Source organism: Apteryx mantelli, chromosome 1, assembly GCF_036417845.1.
Source record: "Apteryx mantelli isolate bAptMan1 chromosome 1, bAptMan1.hap1, whole genome shotgun sequence".
NCBI lineage: Eukaryota > Metazoa > Chordata > Aves > Apterygiformes > Apterygidae > Apteryx > Apteryx mantelli.
This window is the reverse complement of record NC_089978.1, coordinates 174211052-174232990: the sequence shown is the minus strand read 5'-3', so window position 1 is coordinate 174232990 and position 21939 is coordinate 174211052. Positions and strand designations below refer to the sequence as shown.

The 21939-nt window shown below is 38.0% G+C and overlaps 2 protein-coding genes across 7 annotated transcripts in view; one reads left to right on the top strand and one right to left on the bottom strand.

Moving 5' to 3' along the window:
• Positions 1-3524, bottom strand: part of CEP290 (centrosomal protein 290) — a 54909-nt gene extending 51385 nt beyond the window's left edge. For all 4 annotated transcript variants that reach the window (XR_010886591.1, XM_067312836.1, XM_067312851.1 and 1 more), the window contains exons 1-4: positions 3369-3524; positions 1452-1508; positions 874-996; positions 649-726 (exon numbers count right to left, since the gene is read on the bottom strand). Coding sequence is in view for 3 of the 4 variants with exons in the window: in XM_067312836.1 (XP_067168937.1) it covers positions 649-726; positions 874-975 (180 nt within the window). In the remaining variant the exon portion in view is untranslated. The remainder of the gene's footprint in view (positions 1-648; positions 727-873; positions 997-1451; positions 1509-3368) is intronic.
• Positions 3524-21939, top strand: part of TMTC3 (transmembrane O-mannosyltransferase targeting cadherins 3) — a 39443-nt gene continuing 21027 nt past the window's right edge. The window contains exons 1-8 of one of the 3 annotated variants that reach the window (XM_067312872.1): positions 3524-3540; positions 10772-10867; positions 11754-11864; positions 12453-12669; positions 14238-14456; positions 19065-19164; positions 19858-19973; positions 21661-21833. In XM_067312872.1, coding sequence (XP_067168973.1) covers positions 12481-12669; positions 14238-14456; positions 19065-19164; positions 19858-19973; positions 21661-21833 — 797 coding nt within the window. In that variant the 5' untranslated portion in view covers positions 3524-3540; positions 10772-10867; positions 11754-11864; positions 12453-12480. Of the gene's footprint in view, positions 3541-3807; positions 3893-10771; positions 10868-11753; positions 11865-12452; positions 12670-14237; positions 14457-19064; positions 19165-19857; positions 19974-21660; positions 21834-21939 lie in introns of those variants that run through there. The other 2 variants (XM_067312865.1, XM_067312881.1) reach the window with 2 other exon arrangements.

Genomic DNA, 21939 nt, shown 5'->3' with positions numbered 1-21939 from the left:
TTTCTCTCTGCAAACAAATGTGACCACTTACATTTTTTCACTATGCCGATGGTCACATGACTGTTAAGAACTTCACACTGTTGAAATATCACCTTTATTTTATGGATCTATCTAAACAATCCAAGGCATATGGTTGAGAAAAATCACTAAAAAAGCCCCTCTAAAAGCAATACATTAACCTCCACAGCTTTACTTTCTTGCTTCCAGTACATTTATCAGTAAATTCAAGATATCACAACTGTTTTAGGGTGTTTCTTCCTTGAACGGTGACATGTATGCATTTAAGCCTACTCCAAAACATCAGCATGCCACAAAAACTTCTAATAAAGTTAACATCATTGTCAATAACTTACAACATCCTACCCGTTTTTGAGGTATTTGTTTGCATTTTCCACCTATAAAACTAAGCTTCCTTAACTATATAACTATTTTAGTTCTAGTCACTTTAGTTCCCACTGGTACATACCATAATCCTAACAGCTGTAAGCAGGAATTCTGGCGCAAGCACACATTTAGCATATAACTGCTCTAAGGAATAAGCAGTGTGGTCAATGCAGGAAAAAAAAAAAGAGTGACCATGCTTTCACCTACATAAAAAAATAAACAAACACAACTACAGAAGTGTAGAAAGTAAGGATCAATACAAACCTTCATTAGTGACTGAGTAATTTTAAAAAGATGTATCAATTGTTCAGAAGCTTCATTTTTTAAGTCTTTTCCATCAACCTAAGGAAACAGACAACAGTATTTTTATATAAATGTCAATGAAATTTAAAAAAAAAAATAAACCATTTATTTACGTGAAGGACCAGAGAGAGTTGAGGGAAGAATGCATAACAAAACCCTTATGTTCACTGTTTGCCCCTTGAGTACCTTGGACACAGTCTCCAGCAATCTATCCGCTAGTTCCTCTTGATGAGGCAGAGCATCTGGATCAACTTTCATAAGCTTCTTCCAATCTAAAATGGGTGCCATGTTGAATTTATAATGTTTTTCCTGGAACAAAAATGACAATTATAAGATGTTATCACTGTCAATCAATTTTTCGTTAAATGATTTAACAGAGGCAGGCCAGTGAACCACATGAGATGATACTAAATAGCTGTATGGATTTTTGTAACACATTCACATTTTGGTCTACTGTAACCAAGAGGTCTATAATAAAACCTTTTCTTCTTTAAGTTAAAAATCAGATCATGCACAATCAAAGAATTTGTGACACAAATACCAAAGATGACACATGTGAAACCTCTATTTTTACTTTCTTTCTGTCATTCCCAACCTCATAATGCAGCACCCCTATGTTAATGGATAAACACTTATTCTTAGAGCCTGATGTTCTTTGAATCAGCTGTTGTAGGATAAAAATCTCCTTATAGTGACAAAAATCATTATGGAAACAGATGAAAATCTAATCTGAAAGTGGTATAAAGTTTTGTTCTACAGATTACCTGCTGGTTGTTGTGGGTTACAGTGACTTCCCATAGGTCTGGAGGTCAACGTGGTACCTGAAATAGGAAAAAGAGAATGGAAGTCTTTGGATTACTACATTCTCCAGAGCTGCTCCTACTCCATATCAGCAATATTCCAAAAATTGGATTCTGTCAAGTTTAAAAGGAAACATTTTAAATCTACTTATATATTGCCTTAAATTATAAATATGGCTTTAATGGTTCAGAAAATTAAGAAAAACATAAAATTAACTAGGACATTTAGTTCATTAATATTAAATAAACTAATGACACAACTGAGATATGTATTTTATGAAAAAAAAACAAACTCTCTCAGAACTGCAACAATGCCCTATGTTGAGCATGATATTTTGGCGTCTGTTCATCATTCACCCTGTTCATATTCAGCAGAAGACTCAAAAACTGAAAGTTCCTTCCTTAATGAAAGGTTGAAGTGATACTATTTTCCCAGGAAATATGCCTACACAATCTGAAAGAACTGGAAAACTCTGAAATCCTGGTGTACGCTTAAGTGAAGATGAAAATCAACCTCTTCTTCTCTGATGTACACTACTTGACAGCTCTCTGTATTTATTGTTTCTTCAGTGTTTACTAAATGTTTTAGAAAACATTCATTCCATATAATCCATGGCTTCCTAATAATATCATATACAAATTTTGCTTTTCTGGTTTTCCTAGAGGACAACGGAAAATAACACAAAATCATAAGGCATCATAAGGATATGGGCCATAGTCAGTGAATGAGAAATACTTCACTTGTTGGAGGGACAACGATAGTAAGCTGTTGGGGACACAAGCTTTTTGTACAGTACATTCCACAGTATGTAAATACTTGAGGGCAATAAAAGAAAGTTAAGTTATTCAATTGAAAAGTGGTTCATCCTAAAATTTAGCTGAGCTCTTCCCCTCGCTATAGTGTGTGCTTGTTAGCTGACAGATCAGTGTGGTGAGAGGAGGAGATCATGGTTCTATAAAAACAGTTAAATATACATGCATTTGACTTTAGTTAACACAAGATTTTCTTGGCTTACCCAGGAAACCAAGCATATATAAAATGGTCTGATGTTAGAAAGTTCTGTAAGGCAGAAAAAACGGGAAGTGTGGTGGGCAAGTTCAAGTTATAATGCCCAGCGCTGCCTACAATAAGCCACACGAAGAGAAGACAACTAAACTACCATGCCGATACCTCAGCTTCCTCACAGTGAAATTAAGCAGCATTAGGAGCAGCCACTCCTCTTTCATAAAGGCATGCGTAATGTGCAACACAGTGCCAAGTACACTCGAGCAAGACTAAATACTAAAAAGCAGCACAGTCACGCAGGAGACACGCTCTGCTAAATCCTTATTTGTTTACTCTATGGAGATTATCCCAGATTAAGCTATTTCTGATCTGCAAACTAGGTTATCCACAACGAGCTCTGCTATACTAGTGGTACACAGCACTGCATCACAGCACGAAGCCACACACAGAATGGGAACCTGTGCAGGGTTCCCGTTTTCTTCAAATTTGTATATCGCGGCCCCGGGAGCGACAGCGAGACACACCGCGACCACTTCGGGATGCTGCCGAAAAACCATTCTGCCTCGAGTCCGTCCGCCTCCACCGGAGCGGCAAATCACCTCGCTTTGCGTCCGCCTTCTCGCGGGGGCAGGGGCGAAGCGCAACTCTAAGCAGCGGGGCGCAAACGTCCCCGCGCCCGCCGCCACCGCTGCGCGCGGCGCGTGTGCAACGGCGCTAACGGCCACCGCCCGCCAGCGCCGCCCGCTCCCATCCGCCGCCGCCCAGGCTCCCCGCTGGCCGCGGCGCCCCCGGCGGAGGGCGGGCGGCGGCAGCACAGAGCCCCGGGACCTCGGCCGCTCCCGCAGCGCAGCGCCACCTCCCACTCGCGGCCTCACCGCTCCCCGAGGAGCGCCACAGCGGCAAAGGCCGCTGCTAGGCGACGCCATCAAACGCTCCCGCCGGCTCCGCTCCCGGGGACCCGGATACTTGTAGGCGCGGGGCGGGCCAAGCTTCCCGCGGCACTACGAGCCCCACAAGTGCAGCCGAGCACCACCGCGACCCCTGTGGGTGCGGAAACGGGGGCAGGGAGGGAGGGAGGGCAGAGCGGCGCATGTTCCCGTTCGGGCAAACGATTCGTCACGGCAACGGCAGCAATCCCGCGCTGCTGGGGGCGGACTACGTGTCCCAGCATGCTGTGCGCCTCATCCGGGACTACAGATCCCGGCATACCTTGGGAGGAAGGTCCCGTCGCGGGTTGAGCGGTTTCCCGGCAGCCTTTGCGGGCCGGGGGCTGCCGGCGGTGGCGGGGCGGTGCGCGCGTGCGCAGTGCGGCGGGAGTGTCTCTGGCGGCGGTGTCCGGCGGGCGCGGAGTGGGGTGTGGGCGGCGGCGGCGGCGAGGGCGCTTCCTCCGCGGTCTCAGGTAGGGCGGGGAGCGGCGGCGTGGGGGCCCTCCCCCCGCAGGGGGCACTGGGGGGGGGTTCCGGCGGGGCCGATGCTGCCCGCGGTCGCCCTCCGCGGCGGGGGTGGGTGTTCTCTCCGCCCTGACCGCGCGGCACGGGCCGCGTCCGCTCCGCACCCGCTGCAGAGGCCCCGGCTCCGGGGCGGCCTCGGTGCTGGCCGCGCAGCCGCCTCCGGGGGCCCCAACGGCGGCCGTTTGCCCCCCCCCCCCCCGCCTGCCCCAGTGCTGCGGGCAGCGTGGGCTTTCCCGCGAGGGTGGCTGTGCCACTGCCCAAGCCTCTCTGTTTTTGTATGTATAAATACGTATATAATAATCAGTCCTCAAAGAGTAGTTTGCAGAGCAATACGGGAAGGATCGCATCTGTAGGCTGGTCGCATCTATTGGCTCTGTCGGCGGTCTGCAAGGCAACGCGAGCGTTGGTAGTGCCGGACGGCCCCCAAAGTTTGGCATCTTCCGTTTTAGCTAATTGGGCGTGACTGCATCTTTTCAAATAAAAAGGGGAAAACGGCAACCATTTGAATTGCGTTTATGTCTTTGTATTCATTTAGCAGGCATGTTGAAAGCTTAAGATCTTTTTATTGGTTTTCTTTACTGAAAGAGAGGGGTGATCCTGATGTAATCTTTTGACTTTCTTGACTTTGGGCTTTCTCTGGTTTCATGGTTTTTTTTTCTTTGCTATCTCTTAATCAGTGTTTATATTTAATGAAGGCTGACACAACTGAAGACACTTGGCACTTCTTACAGTTATATAACTTGCTCCAGTCACATTTTAACTCTTAATTCATGAGCAAGGTTAAAAGCTTTTATATCTTTGACAGAGTTTGGTTACTTATAGCTCTGTACTGGGGAAGAAAAGAAAACTTTGTAATTAGGGCAGGAAAAGAGAGACTGACTGTATTTCATGAATGGGAAATGTGGCTAAAAATAAAATTCATCATTATTAAGTGTAAATCAATGATTTCTTTAGTTGGAGGGGCTTTATAGGAGGAGGTGATCCACAGAGGAAAAGTTCTGCACAGAGTTATGCTGGCTTGCTGCAAGATGAGCTTCAGTATTTATGTTTCTGTTGTCCTGTTACAGAATCAACAAAAAAATTTGCTATTACATATACTTGTAGTGCAACTACATCTAGATTGCAGTTGTGTAGTACAGGTAATCAAGAGGATTGTTGCAGAACTAAAGGGTATTTTTGAAGTAGGCATGATAACTTTTATAAATGAAAATAGAATGAAAAGAATGGAAGTGTTAACCCTACATTAAAAGGAGAAATGTATAAAATACAGAATGGCTTTGAGAAGTGTATTAAATTTTTTTGTTCTGCCTCACATCTAATCATGTGACAAGAGTTTTATAAATGCATCTTCTTTTGGTGGGAATGCATGCTTGTAGTTCTGGAGCCAGAACGCATTTTAGCTCTATCATAGGCAGCTTGACCTACCCTGATACAAGAGCTGGGCATCTACGTTAAACCAGTTTTGATACAGTATGCTGTTTCAAAAAGCTAATACAAAACCTGCAGTATTGAAGATCTAATAGAATGTTATTTTTAAAAAAAGGTATATACAGACCAAGCATACTAAATAAGGACATGCAGAGCAGAGTCTAAAGGCTGCCTTTTCAGTTTATGCCACCCATGTAGCTTTTGTTCATCTGATCTTTGGAGTTAGCAGTTTATACTGTTGTATTTCTGGAGCATTGAGAGTGTTGATCTGTTTGATCAGCATTATTTTAGAGATGTGATTTTTTGCATATGTGTCTTAGAAGGAAGCAAATCACATTATATTCTGCAGTTATTCTGAATATAAAAGGTGTTCTTTTGTTGCTTGTTGTTTAAATGTATAGCTTACTAGCAAAAAAATTTAAAGGTTTGGACATGAGATGTTAGGTCCTGTAAGAGTTAATTATTTTAAGATATTATTATTGTGTAGTTTGTATTTCAACTGATTGTTGCATCAGTTGTACTGAACAAATTGAAACTAAACAATGCAGTATTTTCTTATTATCTATCTTTACATTGCTTATGTTTTGATGCTTGTTTATATCAGGGTACCTAAAATGTCTGAGTGTTAGTTCAGCTGGCTGGTTGCCAGCAAATTCTTCACAATTGTCCCCCCCCTCAGAAACTTCTCCTTCCTGCACTACATGTTCTGATTCCAAGTCAGAATTGGCATTCCTCAACTAGTTGATACTTCAGAAACTGTGTAAAGAGAAAGCTGGAGGCTTTGAGAGAGTAATGTATTCCTTTTCTGGGGAATAGAAAGTTCTTCAAGTTAGTCCCATTCTCCTTGATCTTTCAGTATTTGCAGAAGGAGATTGCTCCATTAAAACTTCTGTTAAATTTGTTCTACTCTAGGGTCACAGCCAGAGGAAGGGGAGTACAAGCATGTTTTTCATTCTTCCTTCTCCCATCTTCCCAAGTACTGCCTGCTGTATGCTATTCTAACCCAATCATTTAAACCTCAGCTGTGGATCTAAAGTGCTTCAAACTGAAGTTGAGCCTTGGAACAGCATTTTTAGGTGAAGACAAGTTTAAAGGCTGTTTTGGAAAGGAACAACAGAGCAAATAAAAATAGAGTATATGTTCGCTTTCTATCATTAATCAATGATATTAAGTCAGCAGACAGAATATTTGGTTTAGCGAAAATAAAATAATTACAGAAAGGGGACCGAGTAGGCAAGGCAAGTGAGGCTATAGCAAAGCCTCAGGTGCTGAATTAAAATAATGTTTTAAAGTTACTAAACTACTAGCTTTGGCAACCCATTGTAAGTGCTGGTATTCATAAATTCAGCCACTTAGACTAACTTGCTGCTCATCTATGTTTTTTTTCCTTTAATAGTTTATGTCACTTTTCTGTGTGAGCTGTAAATATATTTTAATTAGTTAGGGGGCCTCAGTTGTTATCGAAGTACATGCCTCCAGAGTAACTGAAATGCAAGTCTACTTCTGCAGGTCTCTTCCATTTATGTCTGTGTCTTCGCTGGCTTAGAACTCCAAGCAAGGGAGTAGGGAACCCTCATTTTATGATTAGGTATATGCATAAATGATGGGTGTTATGTTTTCAAAGCTTTTTGAGAGGCTGCCTGATCCCTATGCAAATTGTTTGTTTTTCATTACCAGCTTCCTAGTTAATATAACACAGAACTAAGCTCCTTGAGATAATAATTGTGCTTCATGTTGCACATGTAAGGCACTGTTTATCAGTGAGTCTATGGAATTGCAGACTCTGGCCTCACCACTGCTTGCCTTGTCTAAAGAGAACAGTTACAGTTTGTCTATGGTTGAAAAATGCTGTCATCTTGTAATAAAGCCTTGGTATGCCTGAAAGTGTTAGGCATTTTTTTTTATATTTGCAAATATTTAATAAAAGCAGGAGTGAAAATATTTTCAGAGTATGAGAATAATAAAAATCAGTCTTTAGAATGCAGTAAGTAAGTTTCTGTTATGGACAGTAAATAAGTTGAATCATTTTCTAAGTTTAAGTTTTCTGACAGTTCATTACTTCTATTGGTTTGAGCTGAATTTTAAATTGGAAACCAGAGATATCAATAAGATGTCAGTTATGCTGAGTGTTTTCTGGAGTAGTAAGACCTCCCATCCAAAAGCTGTAACTGATTTAAAGTTTGAGATGAATTTTAATGATATTCATTCCTATCAGTTTTTCTTGAAATCTTGAATGGGATTAAGTGAATTGTATGAGCTTTTTCCCACGCAGAAGTGTGGGGTTTTTTTTATTTTTTAATTCTCTATTACTGCTGCTACCCATATTTTTTTGAAGAAGAAGAAAAGGATGAGTTGCATAGAGCATTTTCTTTGAAGCAGAGTTCACTGAAACATAAACTATTCTTCACGCCCTTGGGGAGGGGGAGAAGGCAAGTGCCATTACCCAGCATAAAATTTTTAAATCTATTCTCAAATTTCTAAAAGTAGGTCTTAAGTTGTATCTAGTCAACACAAATATATATTTTTTATTATTTTCTCTTGCAAGGATTTATTGTAGATGTAAGGTGGCAAATAGCATGTTTATTAGCTGATAGCTAACTATAGAGTGGTAAATTGCTGTTTCATGTTTAGGGATTGCAGCTGTATTCCTGCCTAAACTTATACTTTCTAATTTCTCCAAAATCCACATGGGCAGAAAGTGGCTTTCCCACTCCCAAATCTCCCAACTGAGGACACCATTGGAGTGTCACTGTGTGCTCCTTTATGCATGTATTTATGTTGAACTTTTTGTGCAGACATCTGTACTTTGCAGTGTGCAGTCCTCACTTGTCTATGGTATCATGGAGTTGATAGTGATTAAGAAACTTTTTGGTTTTTTGCTACTCTTCTAGAAAAATGTTTTCTTTTTTATGTCATATCTCACTCTTGTCTATAAAGGAGCAGACTAGATGCACTGGCAGAGAGTTCTCAACAAGTTGGAAGAAGAAAACTGGCTTACAGGCCAAACCTTCTAGAAATCTCTGGATCATGAACGCCTACTTTTCTGCCTTTCCCACTTAATGGCTCTGTATAGGCATGAAAATAGTGCAGTGCAAACTGCAGATTTCCATGCAAGGCAGCAAGCAGCTCTTGAGGTCTTGCAGCTTCCATCTCACAAGGCATATCTTGCTGCTCATTGTTTTCAGCTGTATGTTCTTCAGAAGGTGTTCAGGTATCACTGTAAATTAAAATAGAAGTCTTAGAAATAAAGCATATGTCTGTCCTGACTTCATCCCGTCAAACAGGGAGTCTGGCAGTTCTGTAGATCGTGAATGGGTAGTCATACAGCCTGAGGGGTGATAAGGTATTTGATGTGCAGTCTTAGGATCTGTGTAAGTAAAAGGTAACTAAAGTCAAAATATAACTTGAGGGACTGTCAGCCTGTTGATCTGCGTAGAACCAGTTAGTGATATGGTTCTCCCTTGTGAAAAGCCTGTGTTAACAAGACAAGTTGTTAGGCAGCATGTTTTAGAGGTATTTATCAATGTATTCATCACTGGGATTGGTGAAGGAGTGGCACCATATTTGCGCTGATCCCAAATTTCAACATGTCTGTTTAGCAAGAATGGGAAGCTATTCACTCACCTTGACTCATTTGAGGAGCCCTGTGCATGCCTTCTCTTGCACATCTGTGATCTGTGAGGTTCTTAGTCTTGCATGCTACTTTTATGGCTTCTTACTTTCCAGCATCAAACTGATTGATAACAGGCTTTGTTGGTGTGAAGAAAGTGTTGGCTGCCAAATAGCAATTGCTGTTTTCTTGAGGTTAATGGCAGACAGGCTTTTTTGCCTACCTAACTAAATACAGTGGAGCTTTTACAAGCCTCCTCCTGCTTACCTACTTTGACCAGTTAAGAGTCTGGTTGTAAACCCAGTTGTGGCAGCAAATAGGAAATGGTAGCTCTTATGCTGAGTGTTGCTCAAAATCCTCCTTGCCATGCTAACATAAAGGACTGAAAACATCTTTTTCCATGTTTATGCTTTAATTCATCCAGAACTTTAAATTATCCTGTAATTGGACTAGGTGTCACATAGTGACACTTCTGTGACATGAGATGTACATGTAGGGGGAGGGCAAACTGCAATTAAAAAAATTGTCTTGTTAAAGGTAAAGGTTTTCTTAAGTTCTAAAACAGACTTCTCCAACGATGCATTAGTCACTTAAAACAGACTTTTTGGATGTGGTTAAAATATTAATCTCTTTCTGTTTAAGAGTTCCCTTTTAGTAAAATAAAAACAGCAGTATCTTCCCTACTATAGTTGGCATGTAGGTAAATATAGCATTGAAAAAATTAAAAGAAATACAAAAGATTCAGAGCAAAAATGAGGGCTTGTGAAAGCATCAGTGTTGTCTAGAATTAGGGGTAAGTAAGGTGGCTGTCTCAAAATATATTCTGTGTGGGGAAGAGTCAAGACAGTACGTAGTTGAAGAGTTAGCAGCTAAAGTTGGCTTTCTGCAAAAAAATACTAAACTTAATCTTGGACAGGCTTGAGTGAAACAGACCTCTGAAATTGTGAGCTATGGTTAAACTCTTTCTTTGGATAGGAAGCTACTCTTACAAACTTTTTTTTTTCTAGTTGTACCGCAGTAGCTGCTTCTGAACTATGGTTGTTTAACTGTAGTTAAACTCAGTTAAATTCTCTGAGAATGAAAGCAGTATCTGCAAGTACTTGATGCTCCAGCCAAAACAGTAAACTGATACTGTTAATAAAGAAGCCTCAAGGCATCAAAAACCTGCTCACAAGGTGGTGGAGGGTTTTTGTTTTTGTTAAGGGTGAATTTATTTAAACCTTAAGATCATTTCTGCATGACAATGTTATCTTGTCCCCTCAGTTTTTGGAAGGCATTATTTCGGAAAACTGGATTTGTATGTTAGAAAATCATTGCTTGTTCCATGTAGGTCCTTTTCAGATGTCACTGATTTTCAGAATAACTAGTCTTGAAAAGTAGGAAATGCACTGTTCAGAAGCTGTTGCAAACAAGGATATTCTATACTCTCTTTCTAGCAGGGTGAGAAATAGCAGATTCTTCTCCTCCCCATTCTTAATAAAATACCTTTAACTTTGGTGACTTGATGTTCAAAGGGGGCTGTATTTTCATATATTCCTGCAGAATGCTTTGTTTTTGTTTTTTAATAAGGCAGCTTTGGCTGCCAGGAAAAAACATAAATATGTTTGGACCTAATCTTAGCTTTGTGTTTTTGAGTGCTCTGATCCAGATGGGTAGAAGCATCCTTTGACACTTTGCTGATGAGGCAGCCTCTTCATTAACTCTGTTTTATTCTGTTTTTTAATTACATTTCACATTTATTTTTAATTTTTCCCCCCTATGTTAATGTTTTTTTATTATTAATACAAAGGTGGTAATAACTTTGAAGAAAGGCTCTTTCTTGGTTGAAGCAGCTTCAATAGCCAGTCCTCCAAGTACTAAAAAAGAAAAACTTCAAGGCCATTATGTGAGTAACACTGAATGAACTGGTTTTGTTTTTTTCTAAACGGTCCTTGTAGTGGTTATTAGTTTAACTGAACCTGCATCTTGTTGAGCATGTATTCCTTCCCATGCCACTGCTTAGGTCTTACTATAAAACCGCTGTTTCTGATAGGTGATTCTCATGCTCTCAATTCTGGGCTGCAGTTCACAAAGATCAAGTGAAATTACCTATGTAAATGAGATACCTTTATGTCCTGTTTTTATGGGATAGTATACTTAAAAACCGAATACTATTTTTAAAAAGACAAGCAACAAAAGGCATTTCAGGTCTTAGGAGAGTAAAACAGACTTTATAGCTTCTAAGTAACTAATCAGCTTTAATGTGTGAACCCTGGTAGATACAACATTGATGTTTTTATCTATTTATGGATCCACATCATCTGGCTAATATTAGCTGTTCTGTGTCCTCACAGATGGTTTCCCTCTCTAGTTTTGGGGGAAATGCTATACGTTTTTATTTAGTCATATCTTTTTATTTTTTCTCAGAACCAAGTCATTGTTCCACTGTCTATAGCTTTTTGATATTTTGGGTCTCAACAACTGGCAGTAAGCCGTGTCACATCTACTAGTAGTCAGAAAGAATGCCTTTATCCTGTAATTGCGTTCTTACTTACTCTTCCAAAGCAAAGCAGTATATTCATACAGGAAAAACTTATAATCCAATGCATAGTAGTTTCACCTTTTTAACCAGGTGGTTTCACCTTTTTGACCACCTATATATTATTATGAAATAATCATTAAAATTGCTATTTAATAATTTCTAGAGCTTAGGATGTTTATGGAAAATGGGAGAAAATAATGTAAGTTATAGTCCATTTGTAGTGTTTTCTTTGCATGCTATTTTTCTTTAGAGGGGACTTCCATAGACATTCATTGATATCAGAACGCTTGGGAGAGTTAGGGGAAAAAAATGACTTCATGAACTATGACCGATGAAAGTGAACAACGTGTGAGCTTCAATGGTAAGTTAAATTTTTTTAATGTTACAGATGGCCTTCTTTACCTGGCCTTGAACACTTTTATGAAGCTTTTTTTTTCTTCTATTTGTTCTTCAGAATATTTTTTTCTGAATTGTTTTTTAAACATTTTGTTTGTGAGAAACACACTTAAACCTAAAAACATGAATAATTAGCATACTGTCTGCCACTTGGATAACTTCCTATTCTGTGAATGTCAGCATGTTAATTTACTCAGTGTTCTAGAGCAGTTAATTTCACAGTTCTCAAATTTATAGCACTCATTTGAACTGCGCAACTATCTGATGCAAATTAGATCACAGGTTATCCTCAATTTTACTTCTTTTTTTAGTAAAATATGAAATGCAGCCAAGAGACTGTATCTAGCTTGGTTGTGGGGAGAATTTTTTTTAAGGATTAGAATCTTCAATGACAGTGCACTAAATTGTTGATGAGACTTGAGGACCCTTTTAGATCTTTATTTTTAGAAATGAGTGTCAATATTTTAAAAGCTAATGCCTGTCCTAATTTGACTTTATTTATTAAGCTTAATTTTTCATTCAATAAAACTAAGTTTCTGTCCATATATTTCAGGTTTTGTCCACAAAAGCTCTTAGAGAAGATGGCTGATGTAAGCCTGAAGGAAGCAGCATTAATACTTGGTGTGGTGGCAGCCTGCTACTGGAACAGTCTCTTTTGTGGCTTTGTTTTTGATGATGTTTCAGCAATTTTGGACAATAAAGATTTACATCCTTCTACTCCTTTAAAAAATCTGTTTCAGAATGACTTCTGGGGGACTCCAATGTCTGAGGTAAACTGTCTATGAAACACTTCAAACACTTAGGAAATGGAACATTGAAATAAGCTTGCGGAGTTTTTAGACTTTTTTTTCCTAGTGTGGTTTTAACAGAATAGTTTGCTTCTGCTGGAATTTGTTGGTTGGTAGTTTGTACTATCAAATCAGGAACAGATGTGGTTTATATTCTCCCCCTTTGCTAAATAAAAGTATTTGTAAAAAATATGGAGAGTCCTATATCACACATCACGCTTCTGTGTAGTATTTAATTCCAATATAGAAATTAGACAAATCTGACTTTTCCCTTCCTCCTCCACAAGCTAGGCAATAATATTTATTTCTAATTTTAATCTGGAAGGAAAGTTACACAGTTAAACAACAAAATGTGGAAAACAGGAATTTAATACATCACATTTATTTGAGCAAGTATCTTTATTTGAATGCAGAGCTTTTGGTTTGTGTCTGAAAAGATGCATTGACATAAAAGCTGTTGATAAAAGATGTTAGGTAGCAGTGGTTCAAGATGAAGTTTGCATAAAGTTCTGAAAGGTACATGTGGTGTCACCAATGAGCCAAAAAAAAACCCAAAAAAAACTGACAGGCATAAGTGTTTTACCTATCAAGACATTCCTCCTTGTAATCATCACTTTTTCTTGTGTCCCTAATGTACAGGATTAGCACAATGTGAGATGCTGATTGCTAGCTGTGCAAAATAGACTTTGATAATTAATTTTCATAGCCTGTAATGAAAGCTTTCAAACTGTTTTTCAGATACCTTGTAGTCCTTGAGTCCAGTAATTTCAAATAGTGTTTTTCAACATGTTTTTGCTCCAAAGACCTCCTAACCTTGCGGAGAGGGGGAAAAGCCATTTCATTTCTAGTGCTGATTTTGCTCTTACAAACAAATGAAAGTCAGGTTAAATTTAATGAAATGAAAGTCAGGTTAATTTGAATGTTCATGGCCTTTTAAATATTTTCTGTCTTGTGTTTTTCTTGTTTGCATGTATGTGTAATTTTTTTCACCCTAGATCTTTCTTACATTTTTTTCCTCTTTTTTATGGATATAATCATCAAAGGTCAATAGGCTGTAGGTTGGCAAATGCTTTTTTGAACAGGAAGGTAGTGTTAAGTAGAGTTTTTAAAAGGGATTATGGAAAGAGTATCTAAGAACCTACATATAAGCTCTGCTTACCTATTATACTGACAGACATTCTAAGAATATTTAGATAATACATTTAGCTTAGTCTACCAAAATTTTACTTTCTATAATGTTGATCTACAGCATAAAAATGACAGATTAATCAAAATACTTGAAAAATACATCAAAACAATTTGGAGGTTATAAAAATGGTCAGAATTAACTTCTCTCAATTTAACAGTTAAATTTAATTTTAAATAATCCACCTTTTACTTTGCTAGATTTTTTTTGTTAGTATTACTGATTTTCAGGTCTTTATTTTGAAGGTGTATGCCTGTGAATAGCGGGGGAATACATGTACGCACAGATTTTTTTGAGATATTTTGGAATGAAAGGCACTTTACAAGTTGGTGGTGACTGACTTATTTATTTATTTCCTTTTTAGGAGAGGAGTCATAAATCTTACCGTCCCCTCACAGTCCTCACATTTCGCTTAAACTACTTGTTCAGCGAATTAAATGCAGTTTCTTACCACTTCCTAAATCTGGTCTTTCATATGGTGGTTTGTATAGTCTTCCTCAAGGTCTGTAAGCTTTTTCTGGACAGCAGGAGCAGTGTAGTTGCATCCTTGCTCTTTGCAGTGCACCCAATACATACTGAAGCGGTAGGTAAAGCCACAATATGTTTAATCTGTTGCTAAGCTAAGCTGTATTATTAACCTTAAATTTTATATTTTATGTGCGTGTTTATATATAATATCTCCAAAAAGTGTGTGTTTGTATTTGGACTTGGACTTGTGTTTGTACTCTGCCCTTTGCAAAGAAGAGCAATGGAGGTGACCAGCTTCTGGTTACTTCTGTGTGCTCAGAGTTATTTGGTATTCCATGCAGCTACTGAAAAATAATTAAAGAAACATACATTTAATTATGAAATAATTTGGGTTTCTGCCATGGGTATTCACTTTTATGATGACAGCTACTTCAGTTTACATGGATATTTGTGCATTCTGTGATGATCCATCTAGCATTGTATCCTGCAAGTACTTTGAACACCTCTTAATTCATTTTCAGAATTCATACATGTTTCTTTTAGCTAATTGCTGAGACTGTTCTCTCTGCGTTTTTATGCCCATATATCTATCTCAGCCAGACTTTTTTTCTAGGAATGTCGTAATTGCTATCCTAGATCAAACTTTAGGACTTTCTGTTTCAACATCCTCTATTTGACAGTGTCCAGTACTAGAAAGATGAAAGACACTTCTTGCCTCTTTCATATTTACTTTAGTTTTGATTCTAAATGAGCGTTTCGCTCGTATTAAGAGCAGCATTCATAAAAGCCATCTGATTGTATACTTTTTAATGCTCAGCCAGGCTTGGAGATTAGTGTCAGAAGTTCTGGATTTTTTTTCCTTTTTTCTTCTTTTTTGAATGCGGTATTGTTGGTTTTTGTTATGGCTTGTTTCTATCAGAGGCATTGATAAAGCAGATCTGTGTAATTCTCTGCTGCTATTTCTGCATCATGTAGCTTGGCTTTCTGTGCAGAGATTCACATTGGTTGAAAAGCCCATTCCTTTTTTTTTTTTTCTCTATAGTCTTAGCTGATTTGGAATTCTCTATTTTACACTGAAACTTTCTAAAAATGTTTTAACCTTTTGCTTTTTGGGCGGTGTTATCCTGTAGGGTTTTTTTTTTTCCCTATTATGAATTTTGAAGAGAAAAGGCTGCTATTATTTCATCTTATATTGTTGGCTTTTTTTTCCTGGTCTCTTTGGGCAAATAGTTCTCACCTCTAATTCTTGTCTTCTAAAGACGGAAATCCCTCTCAGCAATTCAACAGTCCTTACCTGTGTGTTTTGAGTAAGTCTTTATAGAAAATAATTTCATGTATTTTTTTTTTAATTGGCTGCTTTTTGTGCACCTAATACGTCCTTTTGAGAGAAAGTCAGTGGCATGCTTCAAAACTGCAAAAGTTTAAAGCCTAAACATTTTCTTTTTCTTGCTTTTGTGCTTGGAAACACAAAACCCCATGTGATTAACATGGGGGAAATTATGGGTAAAATACAGTTGGTTTTTCTTTAAAGAACATATGTGTTTTAAGTTTCAAGGTTTGGCTTTGCCTCTTGAACAAGTATGGTAGCACCTTTGCAGGAGCATCAGAAAGTTGCTAGCGACTTACATTAGCGGTTCATGGCTTAGATCATCCCGCGTAATCTTATCACTTCCTTAATTCTTGATATGATGATTCTTTATCATGCTTGTTTATGAACTGTCAGATTCCATATGAGATTCCAGTAATACATTTAGTTGTTTTTAATACTGTGCAATAGAGTTACCAAAAAAATCATATAATGCCTTTAAAACGTTCTGTCTGTGTACCGAAAGATCATTGAATCGGGTAATGTGTTTTTTAAAAGCTACTAATTACAAATACAAAGCCAAGTAATTTGATGGTAAGTGTGTAATCACTGATATTTGCCACATGAGGGCACTTTAGGACTGTAATTATTAGAACTTGCTGCTGTACTTAAACCCTTATGGAATCTGGGATTTAAGTGCAGTTGCAGTTGAATTCCTTTGCTGCTGTATTTATGTTCTCAAGAATCTGTTAAGAGGTCTCCTTCCCCTCTCCCAACTCCTTTCAATTTAAGCTTTCTCCTTTTCGGAAATACACTGTATTTTGTCCTTTTCAAGTGTTTGTATTGAGATGAATTCCACCTAACATGCTTGCAATCAAGAAAGGGTTCTTAGAGTTGACAGCTGTGATTTGTCCATGTGTATAAAAGGCAAGTCAACTGGGACTCTTCAAGTTTCCTTCCATGGACAGAGATTAAGTAATAACTAGCTGTGTTTTAGACTTTGAACTGGGGTGCTAACTAACTGTTCTCCAAACTTTAATGAAACTTCCTAAGCAGGACTCATTCCTAGTTTTTGTTCCTTTTGCTGGTATAAAATGCATCTGAACTGAATTCCTTCAATTTAGTCTCCTAATATTATTCCCCTGCACAGGAGTTTCAAATAGCGGATGCAATACGTGAAAGTTTCAAACCTTTACTTATCTTGTGATAAATTAATTTTCCCTGAAAAATTAGCAGAGCAGGCTAAATAGAGAAGAATTGTGCTTGACTTCGGAGAGAAGCTGGGCTCTTGTGGTGGTGATATATCACTTTTTGAGGAAAAAATTTTGAGAAAAGTATTTGAATAACACCATCATAGTCTCCCAGATTATAAAGTCACATTTGACATTGTCTCTGGAATTCCAATTCATTCTACCTAGTATGCTACTCTTCTGGCCAAGAGGCATGCGGGTCCATTTACAGCTATGGGATGTTAACTAACCTTGGGGATGCTAAAATTTTTTCTCATAAATCACTGTTATATTCAGAAATGAAATCTCTCTTCTCTTGGTGCCTTGTCTGGGGAATGTAGAAGCACACTACAACAGTTACTCTACTAATGATCTCTTTCAACCTATCTCCAGACTACACTCTCCTTAATACCTGTCTCGGTGCTGAACAATTTTGTGATCCCAGACGAGGAATCCTTGAAGCATCTTAAGACATTTTGGAAACAAACACCTATGTGCTATCCAAAATGTTATAAAAACTCTGATGTCCTATCAATTGTGAAATATACTTTGTCCAAGCATGATTCAGTGAGTCCTTTTGCAAAATTAAGCTGTTTCCAAAAGAAGCATCAGAAAGTGATTTCAATATTCAGATTTGAATACTTTTCTTTACATTCTGACCTTGAATCTCGAGTTGCTTTCTCTTTATGCTGTGCTGGATAAATTATGCTTGACCAAGAATGCACCTAGAAATAAAAACGTCAAGCTGGGGCTGGATGGCTGAAAGTCAGGCTTCATCATCATAATTAAATGGTGAGCTATGAGGTTTTCTTAGCCGAATATGACTTTCTGTCTCAGGATAGCATGCCATTTTACAAGCAGCTTATTTGCAAAAATTTAAATGTAGTCAAAGACATTACAAAAGAGGGCCGATTAGGAGTAAAGGCAGCCCTACAGGGTATTTTGGTCAGATCAGCAGCTACTGCAGTAACTGTTAACATAGTAGTCTGCCTTTGGCTGTTGGTCGCAACTTAGCTTCATTCAGAAAACATACCCTGTACACAGAAAATGTAGCCTGTATTTCATTAGGGATTCTGAAGTAACCTTCTGCCCTATGGATTTTAGCACTTCTTCATAAAATAATCATAAAATCTATTCCTCTCTGTCTCACTACCAAGCGGGGCAGTACCTGCAATAATTTAATATTGTCAGCCAGATTGTCATACAAAAGATTGCCAAACCTATAGTAAAGCCTTAGTCATTCTTAAACTGTGTTGCAAGAGCTTGCCATCAATGTATTGATAACTCTTGACTGTTCAGATAAGAGCTGCCATAGCACCAGTCAAGTGATCACTTCTTTCAGATCTGTTCAGTCACTCCTACAAGACAGAACAAAATTGACTATGGTAGTTTCTATAAGCCACTGTCTACAGGGATATGTTGCCAGGATGTGTATGTAAGACAGTCCTTGTCACACCTTACTTACAGCTCTTACTGATGAAAGGTTTTATGAAGATAGCAGTCATAATCCTGCCCAATTTGCCTCAGCTGATATTTGCAGCTGGTGTTACTGAAGATTTTTAAAGAAGTGCAGCATTTCAGTTGCTTCGTTGATAGTGGTGCTTATGGGCGCGTCAGGGTGGCTGGTGGCCACTTGTTATCAGTGTTCTTGAATTCAGTCCTGGTTGAACTGAAAGCATCCATACTATTGGTAGCCTTTTCTGTTTGGTTTACAGGTCTTGGCTGTGCATATCCTGATAGCGTATCAGTCATGCACTATTCAGTACTCAGTGAGAAAGCCAGGCAGAATAGCTTATTGTGTGTATTTTAATGAAGCGGCTAACAAAGATGGGAACTGCAGGAGAGCAGAGAAACAGTCCCTTTTTTGATGGATCACCTGTGACTTTTCAACTGTCAGTCCAGGACCAGTAATTGTCAGAGTAATTCAATAACTACATAGACAAAGAAGAAAAAACATTTAGTAACCTGTCACTGTAGTATTCCAAAATATGGTAGTTAGTTTGGAACCCTCCCTGCACACAGCCACACTGTGATTCCTCCGTCTCCCCTCAGAGGCATAGGGCACAAGCATGACCTTCTTGGAGAAGAATAAATAAAATAAGAATAAGGATGTAGGATCTGTTCTTAAAATCCATAGTAACTAGCGAAATAATCTCTTCCCCCCCCCCCCCTTCTTCTTCCTTTTTAGGTAACTGGGGTTGTGGGCAGAGCAGAACTCTTATCATCTATATTTTTTCTAGCTGCTTTTTTGTCATACACTAAATCAAAAGGGCCAGATAATACCATAGGTAAGTGACTGACAAATATACATGTAGCTTCATATCTGTATTGGTGGTAATAGAGCTCTTAACAAATACATCTGTGTTACTATTTTATTAAGCAATTGTGTACATGAAAAAATCTTCAGGCCCAAGATATCCATGTAATATTACAAATAATATTTTGCATCATAAATTGCCTTTTTTCAAGATAAAGAGCTTTTTAAGTTGTTTTGTAAAACCTAGAATTCTCTAATGAGTAGGTGATTCCTGCACTGATTTTTATTAGTGCAAATAGTGAAAATATGCTGGGATGCATTGGACTGTACTAAATCAGCTGCAGAATGGAGATATAGGAGTCTTGCCTATTTTCTAAGTGACTTTGTGAAAATTCATGACTGCCTTTAAACATTTAATTTGAAAAGGTATTTTGGTGAGTTAGGAAAGTTTGTTTGTTTTCTTTTTTATCAGAATGCCATATATTGGTCTTTTGCCTTTCATTCAATTTTTAAATTTTAAGGGAGGCAGTTGTAAAACTGACAGGTCTATATTATCTTTTTGTAAAGAGAATCTCCCCTTTGATACCATATGATATTGAAAAAGTTTCTAGATTTTGTGTAAGCGTAAAGAGCCTAATTTCAGCTTTTAAGTTAGTTTGGTTTATTAAATGATTGTTTGTGCTGTAAGATGAAACGTTTTTAATCGTGTCTTTTTGACTTGCAGTGTGGACTCCAATTGCAGTGACGGTGTTTCTAGTAGCTGTTGCAACATTGTGTAAAGAACAAGGAATAACAGTAGTGGGAATATGCTGTGTATATGAAGTATTTATTGCTCAAGGGGTAAGATGTGGTTGAAAGATCAGATTTCTTCTCAGGAGTTCTGTAATGAGGCATTAAATATTCAGAAGCTTCGTATTTCATCACTGATTTTGTCAGTTTAGGCTAATTCTATAGTTTTACACTTTTCAGATGTTCCTTTGACTCAATATTTAAAATGCATGAGTCATGGGAGAGAATCAAATGCCTTCTAAGTTGTTTTTTATATATTATGCAGAGATGTTACCAAATACATTTGATAAAGAATTGGCATGTCTTAACTAAAACCTGAGGTTTTAATCGACAGGTTTGCAAAGACCAGCATGTAACAGAGTTGATTAAAGTCGGAGGTGTGTAAAGATAGAGGCATTGTTCGTTTTTAATTACTTTAGCAAAAATAGAGAACACATTATTTGCAAATGGCTTCCATCACATGCTAATGAACAACCAGATGTTCTGGAGTAGTCTTATTTGAATCAGTAATATTTTTATGAAATTTGTCACTCTAAAAAATCCTTTAAATTTAATTTCTAATCTCATAAGTTTCTTCTTGAGTATTGATATTTCAGTAAGTTAATAGTAATTTTTCTTTTGTCTGGAAAAACAAGTGATGTTCTCACAATGAGAAGTTTTGGCTTTTTAATAGTAAAACCATATGCAATTTAAAAATATGAAAACATATTGTAAGAATATCTTTCTAGTTTACCATTCCTTAATTATTTTAAGGAATATTTTGCAAAAACTGCAACAGTAAAAGCCAAAGGGTTGTCTGTCTTCATCATATATATTAAGGCTAAAATGTCAAAATCACATTTTTGTGTTTGCAGAAATATTTCTTCTAACTAGTGGCTTTGCACATCCAATGTATAAGCACACAGTTTTCAAAGTGGATTTCTAAGGAAATCACCTGTATGTGACTGTGCTTTTCAAACCACTCCTCCTTTCTTGTGACTCTTGATCTGATCCTCAGTTTCATTAAAGTTTAACAAATTTGTGTAGGTCAACTGAGTAGAAAAGATAAAACACGAACTGGTGCCTCTGCTGAGAGCACTGGTGTAGTAGCATGAACGAAGTCTTCAACCAGTTCTCAAAACTTGTCTATACCTGTATTTCAGCCAGTATATGTGAAGCAGTAAATCATCCCCAGCACAAGACTTGAAGACATAGGGAAGGCAGTGGGCACACAGTGAAGAAATTGGGGTGCATAATGGGGAACTGTGCAAGATCATAATGTTCATGAAGCAGGGACAGTTGGGATTACTGCAGCAGAGAAATAAAATAGAAATCCAGAGCTAAGCAGGCAATAGTATTTCCACAGTTCCTATAATACTTTTTGAACAAATTTTCAAAGGGACAAATAATTTTGAAAATGGTGATATCTCTCTTTCAAAATTTATTTCATGGTCAAATTTTATATATTGAATTCTGTATTTGAAGACAGGTTAAATGTTTAACACATCAGTGCAAAATATGGGATTACAAGAAAATGTTTGAGTTCAGCTATGATAATGTTAGCAAAAATACTCAAATAGAATTTTTTGATTAGGTGGATTTCTTCTGAGAGGAGGAGTCGAATGAGTGAAGCTGAGTTAAGTTTAACTATTTGGAGCAGGCACTCACAGAAACCCAAAGAAAAAAGATCAGAGAACTAAAATTCGTGTAAAGGATTAGTGAGTACACTGTCTGATAATAAACTATTTTTCCTTTGCAGTACACCTTGCCAGTGCTGTTGGACACAGCTGTACAGATTCTTCAAGGGAAGGGCAGTGTCCCTTTCTCTATGCTCCAAACACTGCTAAAGCTCATTGTCCTGATGTTCAGTACACTGCTTCTTGTTGTAGTCAGAGTCCAGGTTATTCAGTCGCAACTTCCAGTGTTTACAAGGTAATATGAAAGTGTTTCTTATTTACAGATATTGATAAATAAGATGTGGCTTAATGAGGTCTGAATAAAATGCTGAAAACTACTTCACCTAAAATGTCTAGTAACT